This window comes from Urtica dioica, chromosome 7, assembly GCF_054948205.1.
Source record: "Urtica dioica subsp. dioica isolate 48M chromosome 7, U.dioica_male_clone48M_v1_H2, whole genome shotgun sequence".
Classification (NCBI taxonomy): Eukaryota; Viridiplantae; Streptophyta; class Magnoliopsida; order Rosales; family Urticaceae; genus Urtica; species Urtica dioica.
Genome location: NC_142762.1, coordinates 31,410,369 through 31,421,039, shown reverse-complemented (window position 1 = coordinate 31,421,039; position 10,671 = coordinate 31,410,369). Strand labels below are relative to the sequence as shown.

The following is a 10,671-nucleotide window of genomic DNA, read 5'->3' as shown; positions in this document are numbered from 1 at the left end:
ACGATTAGCGAGTTAAGAACCTTGAAACCTTTAAAACTATGTTAAGCTTCTGTAATAGGTTTTTAACCCTTTGCCCTGATGAGGAGGACAACAGGAGGAGGAAAGACGGTGTTCTCCGGATTCAATCCCGAGAGAAACTGCTCTAGGAGAAGGTCTAGCCTCACAGCTGTTGACAACTGCTTCTAAAATACGTAAAGAGCCATACAATGAAACTAATAATGTTAATGACGGGCTTTATCCCGATAAGATCTCCTCCTGTAATAGGATAGGCAGGTAGGCTGTAGACAGCTCCTGCAAAACATAACGAACTCTTGTCGGCAATGTAGCGAGTGGCATTCCTAAAGGCCCTTTAATGGGAAGTCGATGGGTGGCTTCAGGTAAGTCGATGAGTGGCTTACCTGTCCTGAGGGAAATATGAAACCCTGGACCAACCGGGGATTGGTGAGGGTTTGCTCCCCTCTACCATACGCGCGTCAAGGCCCTCCTACATGTGCTAGTGGATCCCAGACGTTAAAACTTCGGCCTTCTGAGGGCTAGGCTCAAGTTCTCAGAATGGTTTACTCATCTCTCATGAACGGCTGCGGACTGAAGTGTTGATTGGCCAGTCCACTGATGTAAGGCACCGGTATGAGTGAGATGGATGAGTTTCTAGGAAGACGGTTGTTAGCCGGATTCCTATATGATTATGTGTTTGATTGTTTTATAACGGGGTTCTAAAACTGAATATGTCTATGTTGATTGAATGATATTTTTGTTATCCTGATTGTATGATGGAACTTCTTTATTCTTCTGAATCTATTATCTGCTGTCATCTGCATTTTATTGTCTGCAACCATGCATCTCATGTAGTGCTATGTTAGATATCCTGCTTACTGAGTCGGTGTGACTCACCCCATAAATCCCTCTCCTTGTAGATAAAGGAAAAGCTCAGGCGAAACAAGAGTGCTAGTCAAGGTAGATCTCATGACGACCTGTGGCATAGGAAATGTCTTTTTGGGAAATGGGTATCAGGTTTTTAAAACCGAGCTTATGCGCTCGTGAAAGTTTTTATATGGTTTTTGAAAGAACTTTTATAATATAATAACGTCTAGATAATTGGCCTGAAACTATTTTTATGTTTTGAACTCGATAAGCACGATTTTGGGCCCGTGCTTACGAATAGCAAGCTAGAGTAGTCCGCAGTTTTGTAACTCTTCTAAAAGCGAAAAATTTTACCAGTTTTTAGCGGACTAGCTCTAGGAACCCTTGTTATTCCTTATATGTAAATTAATTTTTATTTCCGCTGTTTGTTTAATAACCGTTTTGTAAATGACGTTTGAAAATGTTTTATGTTCATTTCATTTGAAAATATAAATGATTTATGATGATGTTATGGGAAAGGTCGCGTTCCGAGGACGACAGGTGTCCTGCGGGTCGTGACAGGGTTTTTGGTATCAGAGCCCAGGTTTAGTCATTTCTGTAGACGGTGAGATCTATTAGTTGACTGAGCATCTTGTTTACGGTCTGAGTGTCTACATGTGTGAATTTGTTTTATGGTTACTAGGAGTATGAGGGTATCAATGTGTCGGTGTACTGTGTTTCCTGTTTGGATTCGTTGAAGAATATGTATGATATCTTGAGCTTTCTGGCGTCGTTCAGTTTCTGACCTGGCTATTGTCATGTGATTCCTTTAGAATCTGGAAGTAATGGCGGAAGAAGGGGAAAGTCTTGACACTCGTATCGCAAGGATAGAGCAATCGTTGGAACGACAGGCTAGAGAAGCGCAGCAAAGGAATGAGCAAACGGAGAGACAAAACCGTTTGATGGCATTGCTGCTTGAGCGAATGGATCAGCAGGTTCAACCGGATCCTCCTCTAGCTGCCGAGAACCAACCTCAAGAACCTCTTCCAGCCTTACCGGTAGCGAGAGCGGAAGAGCTGAACTACCGTATTCCTGATGTAGCCCCTGTTATAGGAGAGCCAGTGTACGAACGATTCCGGAAGAAGAAGCCACCAGTGTTCGAAGGAGGTCCAGACCCTGTAGCGGCTGAGAATTGGATCAAGAAGATCCAACAGATCGTTAGCTACATGCAATTGTCCGACGCGGAGCGCGTAGCTTGCGCGATATACCAGATGACCTCTGAGGCTCGAAGCTGGTGGGATGTAACTGTCATGTCAGAGGATGTAACGACTATGACATGGGTACACTTCATCAACCTCTTTCATGAGAAATACCTGAGCGAGGCAAGCACATCCGGCAAGATTCGAGAGTTCATGAATCTGCGTCAAAGGAAGATGCCAGTAGCGGAATACGTTGCGAAGTTCGACGAGCTGGCAAAGTTTTCTCCGTCCGTGGTTCTGACCGATCAAGCACGGAAGACGAAGTTTATGCATGGTTTAAACGTTGGAATCGTGAAGCTGGTAGAGAGCGGAGACACTAGGCCCAGAACCTACGCTAGTGCGGTTCAAAGGGCGTTGAGGATCGACGCTTGGCATGGAGACGTGGCAGTTTCTGCTCCAACTCCTCTTACTGTAGTGTCGCCACCACAGACTGGTTCGAACACAGGAAATCAGTTCAAGAGGAATCGTTTCCAGCAGCAGTCGGGACGCCGTAATCCGACGAACTATGGAAATCAGCATCAGCAGAGGAATCAGTCGGGAGGCGGAAACTCGTATGGAAAAGTTAAGCGCTTCCAGAAAGGTGACCAGAACGTCGATAACAAGCGCGCCAGACCTGACAATCAGAACATCCCTCAATGTGCGAAGTATGGGAACCGACATCCAGGCGAGTGCCGAGCCAATAATGTTACTTGTTACAATTGTGGCCAAGTGGGACATTATTCCAGGACTTGTCCAAACCCGAGACAAGGAGATGTACCAGCCAAGGCCCCACCGAAAGCCAATGCTCGAGTGTTCACTATTCGTGAAGATGATGTGCGTGCAGGAACATCTACTGCAGTTACAGGTCAGCTTTCTGTGGGAAATTTTTCAGCTTATGTACTCATGGATTCAGGTGCTACACATTCATTCATTGCATCTAGAGTAGCTGAAAAGTTAGGACGTGAAAAGTTGAATTTTTCCTACCCGTTCATAACCGTCAGTCCGGCAGGAGATTTGTTGGAATCTAAGTTATGGTTCAAAAATGTACCAATTCACGTTCAAGGTAGAGAGCTGATGGCTCATCTGATTGAACTTAAAATGGTTGACTATGACGTTATACTCGGGATGGATTGGTTAAGCAAACATCACGCAGTGATTAACTGCAATAAGAAGGAGGTTAAGTTTCAAGCTCCTGGAAGTGAATCATTCTACTTTCATGGATCATCTCGGAAACCAGCCCTTTCAATGGTGTCAGCTATGAGAGCTTTGAGGATGCTACAGAGTGGATGTGCTGGATTCTTAGCAAGCGTAAGAGATGTATCGAAGGAACAGAAGGTAGAGCCGAAGGATATTCCAGTCGTAAGGGAGTTTTTAGACGCATTTCCTGAAGATCTACCGGGATTACCACCTGAACGGGAGATCGAATTCTGCATAGAATTGATTCCTGGAACTGCACCGATATCGAAGACCCCATACCGGATGGCTCCAGCCGAGTTGAAAGAGCTTAAGATGCAGTTACAGGAGTTGTTGGATAAAGGTTTCATCCGTCCAAGTCATTCACCGTGGGGAGCGCCGGTGTTATTCGTGAAGAAAGCGGATGGTTCTCTAAGGTTATGCATCGACTACCGAGGATTGAACCAGGTGACTATCAAGAATAGATACCCGCTTCCTTGTATCGACGATTTGTTTGATCAATTAGCAGGAGCGCAAATCTTCTCAAAGATCGATCTACGTTCGGGCTATCATCAGCTTAAGGTCCGAGGTGAAGACATTCCGAAGACAGCGTTTCGAACGCGATATGGGCATTATGAGTTCTTAGTCATGTCCTTTGGATTGACGAATGCTCCTGCAGCATTTATGGATTTAATGAACCGAGTGTTTGAGGCGTTCTTGGATAAGTTCGTGATCGTTTTCATAGACGATATCCTCATATACTCGAAGACTCAGGAGAATCATGAGCAGCATTTAAGAATGGTTCTAGCGAAACTCCGAGAAAAACAGCTCTATGCCAAGTTCTCGAAGTGTGAATTTTGGCTTGACTAGGTAATCTTCTTGGGTCATGTCATTTCGAAGGAAGGAGTTATGGTCGACCCAGCGAAGATCCAAGCAGTTAAGGACTGGAATAGGCCGAAAACAGTAACAGAGATAAGAAGTTTCCTAGGTTTAGCTGGCTACTTTAGGAAATTCGTGGAAGGATTTTCTAAGTTAGCCATGCCTCTGACCCAATTAACACGAAAAGGAACCAAGTTTGAATGGACGGACAAGTGTGAAAGAAGTTTTCAAGAGCTAAAGAAACGCCTAACGATAGCTCCAATCCTTGCAATTCCACAAGGAACTGAAGGTTTTGCAATTTATTGTGACGCATCGAAACAAGGCCTAGGAGCAGTGCTGATGCAACGGGGCAAGGTGATCGCCTACGCATCTCGACAGCTCAAGGACTACGAGACAAGGTATCCAACGCATGATATGGAGCTCGCAGCTGTGGTTTTTGCACTCAAACTTTGGAGACATTATCTGTATGGAGTGCACTGCGACATTTACACGGACCATAAGACCCTCAAGTACCTCTTTACTCAGAAAGAGTTGAATATGAGGCAGGGACGTTGGATGGAATTGTTGAATGATTACGACTTTGAGCTTCATTATCACCCTGGAAAGGCGAATAAGGTGGCTGATGCCCTTAGTCGAAAGACCGCCGCAGTAGCTGCGAATCTAGTTGGACAGTCTCCTCAGCTCAAGTCAGAGATAGAAAGGTTGGAGATGCAGCTGATCACTGGAAGATTAGCAGCTCTTAATGTGCGACCAACCCTTCTTGAGCAGATAAAGGAGGGACAATACACGGATGATTTCTTGCTTGGGAAGATGTTTGACGCCCAAGGGAATCAAGAAGGTGAATTCAAGCTCGACGATCGGGAAATGTTGAGATGTAACGGTAAGGTCTGTGTGCCTGCCGATGATGATCTCCGACGCCAATTGCTGCAAGAAGCTCATGGGACTCCATATTCGATCCATCTAGGTGCGACGAAAATGTATCAAGATCTCAAGAAGATCTATTGGTGGCCGGGTATGAAGAGTGATGTGGTGACGTTCGTCCAAAAGTGTCTTACATGCCGGCAGATTAAGGCTGAGCATCAGAAACCCGCAGGGATGTTGCAACCCTTGGAAGTTCCACAATGGAAGTGGGACCAGATCACGATGGATTTCATGTTGGGTTTACCCAGGACTACGACAGGGTATGACGCAGTCTGGGTGATTGTAGACAGGTTGACGAAGTCGGCCCACTTTCTTCCCATAAGGACCACTTATTCAATTGATAGATTAGCTGAGCTATTTATCAAGGAGATAGTGCGCCTGCATGGAGTTCCTTTGTCGATCGTTTCAGATCGAGATACTCGATTCACATCGAGGTTTTGGCAACGTCTCCACGATGACATGGGATCAAGATTGAAGTTCAGTACAACCTTCCACCCTCAGACTGATGGGCAGAGTGAGCGCACCATTCAGATTCTGGAAGATATGCTCCAAGCCAGCGTGTTAGATTTTCAGGGCTCGTGGAGCCGTTACCTTCCTTTGATAGAATTTGCGTATAACAATAGTTATCAAGCGACTATTGGAATGGCGCCGTATGAAGCACTCTATGGAAGGAAATGTCGATCCCCTGTCCACTGGGACGAAGTCGGAGACAACAAGCTCGTAGGGCCAGAGATGCTAGAGCAAACCACGGAAGCAATCAAGAAGATCCGAGCGAGGATGAAGGCTTCTCAGAATCGTCAGAAGAGCTATGCAGATAAACGGAGACGACCTCTTGAGTTTCAGGTCGGAGACAAAGTGTTTCTGAAAGTTTCACCAATGCGCGGGGTAATGAGATTCGGCAAGAAGGGTAAGCTGAGCCCCAGGTATACAGGACCTTTTGAGATCCTGGAGCGCGTTAAAATGGTAGCATATCGTTTAGCATTGCCACCGTCAATGTCTCATCTGCATAATGTCTTCCATGTTTCCATGTTAAGGAAATATGTGGAGGACTCTTCTCACGTTCTTCCAGTCCATGAAGTCGAGGTTTCAGAAAATGTAATATATGAGGAGCCAGCAGTTGCAATTCTCGACAGGAAAGAGAAGGTTTTGAGGAACAAAGTAATCCCCTTGGTGAAAGTGCAATGGAAAAGGCACAATGTCGAAGAAGCGACATGGGAACTCGAAGAAGAAATGAAGAAAAAGTACCCATCGCTTTTCTAAGTTTCGAGGACGAAACTTCTTTAAGGGGTTAGGGGTTGTGAGACCCGACTTTTGTACACGTCAGCATCTGTAAAAATTTCCTCTCATTAATAAATAAAGGAAATTTTCTTCTCTCTTTATGTGAATGAATTATAAGAATTCACAATAAGGAAATGATGAGTTTCGATAATCCGAATATAAGGAAAAGGATTTTTGAAAACACTTGAATGTTGGAATAAATTTAAGTGCTTGAGAACGAAGGAAATAATATTTGAGGGTGACGAAATTTTGGAATAAGGATATTCGAGTAAACTTGATATTATTTTCTGAATAAAATTACTCGGAATATACTCGGAGATTAAAAATCTCAAGAGTGAAAATAAATTCTGAAATCCCTTAAATATATTCTAGATGACGGGAATTAATGAGAATTCTCTCGGTTATTCCTCAAGAATATTTTCGATTAATCAAGGACGAAGTTGTGAGTTTTTTTTTTCTGAAGGGACTTATGTGCAACAAAATGAAGGATGAGATTGAAAGAAAAGAGTAAAGATGGGTTGTTTTAAGAAAGACGTGTCAAGTTTTTGTTGGGCCACTTGTACACGTGTGGCGTGAGGAGGAGCTGCCGTGTGGCATTTCTTTCTTCTTCTCCTCTCATTTTCGGCCACCTCACCCTCTCACTCTCTTTCTTTTCTTTTCTTCTTCTTCTTTCTCTCTTCTTCTTCTCCTGACCCGCGCGAGACCCACCTGCAACAAGAGAAAAAAAAATTGTTAGCTCAAATAATCATCATCACCGAGACTCATCATCACCACCCGACCCCGCCTCTCTTCTTCTTCCTTTCTTCTTGTCGCGCGCCATCTCCGCCGTGAGTCTCCATTCGCGCGCGCTTCAGGCTGGGAGAACGAGACGCCGCCGTGAGCTAGAGGCGAGCGCCGACTGAGAGAGGACGCCGGAGAATCAGAGAGAGAGGGTCGACGAGTTTGATTTCACGAAAAGAAGTAAGGAATTTCTCTTCCTCGGATTGATTTATGGTTAGGGTTCTAAGATTCGAATTTGGGGGTTTTTGATCCGGGTTGAAATCAGTAAAATTGGTTGGTTTTATATGTTTATTGAGCTCGGTTATTGATGAATATGATTTGAAATGAAGAAATTGAACTCGAATTTGGTTGGGTTTTGTTGTTTGGCCGTGTGATTTACTTGGCCGTGTGTTTGATTTCTGTTATGGCCGTTTGAGTATTTTCAGATTTGGAATGGATTTTCAATTGATATTATCTGAGGCCATGATGATGATTTGTGATGAATTTGAAATCGTTTGGTTTGAAATGTGATTTTGGCCGTGTGTTGAAATTGGTCGTGAGCTTGGTTTGGTTGATTTTTGACTGTGTGGTTACAACCGTGTGACTTGTTTTGGTTGTGTGTGAACGTTTTCGTGGGTTAGCGTTTAGTTACTCGGATTCGGGTCACGTTTGCTTGAATTGGTTTGGGTTGAGATGTCGGGTTTTGGATTTTGGTATTGATAAGAATTGGAATTAAGAATGTTGACTCGTTCTCGGATTTCCCGACTTGATTACAGATTCAGACAGACGAGCGGGAACCGACAGAGTCGAAGGCAACGAAGCCGGAATTTGGAATTTTCAAGAAAAGAGTTATCGTAGTTAAAGCTCGATAAACTCGTGAGTTTTTTAAATCGCTTAGTGCGTTTAAATACTCTTGGATTTGATTATGTGATGTATTTCCTGTATTTAAATAAATAATTTATAATTATTTATTTAACAACGTTTAAGAATTTGATTTGATTCGCTTTGGAATTCTCGGTTACTTTTTATTCGGATCAATTTATTTGAGACTCATAAGCATGTTATTGGATTTTATTTCGTATTATTCTCGATACGAAAATACGCGAGTCTTGAATAAGTTTGACTTCCGAAAAACCGGAGAATAATGAATTAAATTCTCGAATTCCGAACCGACTCGAATTTAATCCCGACAACGACCATTATCTTTTCAAGTAGTTCGATAACTAACGAAGTTTCAATTTCGGATTCTAGTTCTCTCGACGCTCCAGGACGTGCTAAAGGTCTCGGGAGGCGTGTAAAGCAAAGTGTCCTCCGGAATTCATCGAGTTCTCCGACGAACTCTTCCGGGTAAGTGGGATTTAAGTTTGAGGCGCCAAAAGGGGAATGGTGCCTAGTAGAATAATTGTTTATGTTTGTTCGTTTAATCCTAAAACAAAGAGAAACTCTCAGTTAGACAAGATGACCGAATAAGGCTTCGGCCACTAACTAATAAGATAATAAAATGGTAGGGTTGAACGATTAGCGAGTTAAGAACCTTGAAACCTTTAAAACTATGTTAAGCTTCTGTAATAGGTTTTTAACCCTTTGCCCTGATGAGGAGGACAACAGGAGGAGGAAAGACGGTGTTCTCCGGATTCAATCCCGAGAGAAACTGCTCTAGGAGAAGGTCTAGCCTCACAGCTGTTGACAACTGCTTCTAAAATACGTAAAGAGCCATACAATGAAACTAATAATGTTAATGACGGGCTTTATCCCGATAAGATCTCCTCCTGTAATAGGATAGGCAGGTAGGCTGTAGACAGCTCCTGCAAAACATAACGAACTCTTGTCGGCAATGTAGCGAGTGGCATTCCTAAAGGCCCTTTAATGGGAAGTCGATGGGTGGCTTCAGGTAAGTCGATGAGTGGCTTACCTGTCCTGAGGGAAATATGAAACCCTGGACCAACCGGGGATTGGTGAGGGTTTGCTCCCCTCTACCATACGCGCGTCAAGGCCCTCCTACATGTGCTAGTGGATCCCAGACGTTAAAACTTCGGCCTTCTGAGGGCTAGGCTCAAGTTCTCAGAATGGTTTACTCATCTCTCATGAACGGCTGCGGACTGAAGTGTTGATTGGCCAGTCCACTGATGTAAGGCACCGGTATGAGTGAGATGGATGAGTTTCTAGGAAGACGGTTGTTAGCCGGATTCCTATATGATTATGTGTTTGATTGTTTTATAACGGGGTTCTAAAACTGAATATGTCTATGTTGATTGAATGATATTTTTGTTATCCTGATTGTATGATGGAACTTCTTTATTCTTCTGAATCTATTATCTGCTGTCATCTGCATTTTATTGTCTGCAACCATGCATCTCATGTAGTGCTAGGTTAGATATCCTGCTTACTGAGTCGGTGTGACTCACCCCATAAATCCCTCTCCTTGTAGATAAAGGAAAAGCTCAGGCGAAACAAGAGTGCTAGTCAAGGTAGATCTCATGACGACCTGTGGCATAGAAAATGTCTTTTTGGGAAATGGGTATCAGGTTTTTAAAACCGAGCTTATGCGCTCGTGAAAGTTTTTATATGGTTTTTGAAAGAACTTTTATAATATAATAACGTCTAGATAATTGGCCTGAAACTATTTTTATGTTTTGAACTCGATAAGCACGATTTTGGGCCCGTGCTTACGAATAGCAAGCTAGAGTAGTCCGCAGTTTTGTAACTCTTCTAAAAGCGAAAATTTTTACCAGTTTTTAGCGGACTAGCTCTAGGAACCCTTGTTATTCCTTATATGTAAATTAATCTTTATTTCCGCTGTTTGTTTAATAAACGTTTTGTAAATGACGTTTGAAAATGTTTTATGTTCATTTCATTTGAAAATATAAATGATTTATGATGATGTTATGGGAAAGGTCGCGTTCCGAGGATGACAGGTGTCCTGCGGGTCGTGACATGACCCAAAAACGCGGTTAACATTTTGGCGCTAGAAGGAGGGGTACTCGAAAACAACCACGAGTTCCTACCAAAAAATTCACTTTCTCTGTGAGAGATCACAAAACTCATGAACGAAAAAATAGCTAGGCACCTAGCCATCTCTGAGGGCAGCGCCCCTCCGCCGGGAAGTGCCGCACTCTACACTCGGGCCTGTTCGTGACGACCGAGACACACGAATGGATATAATTTAGACAAGCCTCTTCCAACTTGCCGGCATTGTTGGAAGGATCGGAGGCCATAACATTATCGTTGAAGACATCTTTAATGATCAAGATGAGCGAGACGCGTCGGAGCATATTCCACTGGGATCCGAGATAAAAAAAACTTGGAGCATGGTCCCTTAGTGATGACTCCCCTGATCCGAGTATTCGTGACATCAGGCGTATTCTCCTCGCGGAGGCGAGAGAGAACCGTGAGCGTCACCGACGTCATGAGACGTGTGAGGCTCGTCGAGCGGTGGTTGATCCAAGGCCACGAAACCGCCAAGCAGCTTTGCAAAGCTCCCGCACCTCATCCGAGGCGAGAACGGGATGTTCATGTCTATCCACCTTCGATCGCATAAGCCACGCAGGAGACATGGCGGATAGCGGCGATGCTCAGAGATTCA

General features: G+C 43.8%; 1 protein-coding gene across 1 annotated transcript; it reads left to right on the top strand.

The window, feature by feature from the left end:
* The first annotated feature begins 1,685 nt into the window (after positions 1–1,685).
* Positions 1,686–4,121, top strand: LOC149390800 (uncharacterized). The gene has a single exon (XM_089619858.1). The coding sequence runs from the start codon at positions 1,686–1,688 to the stop codon at positions 4,119–4,121; it is 2,436 nt and encodes an 811-aa protein (XP_089475984.1).
* The last annotated feature ends 6,550 nt before the right edge of the window (positions 4,122–10,671 follow it).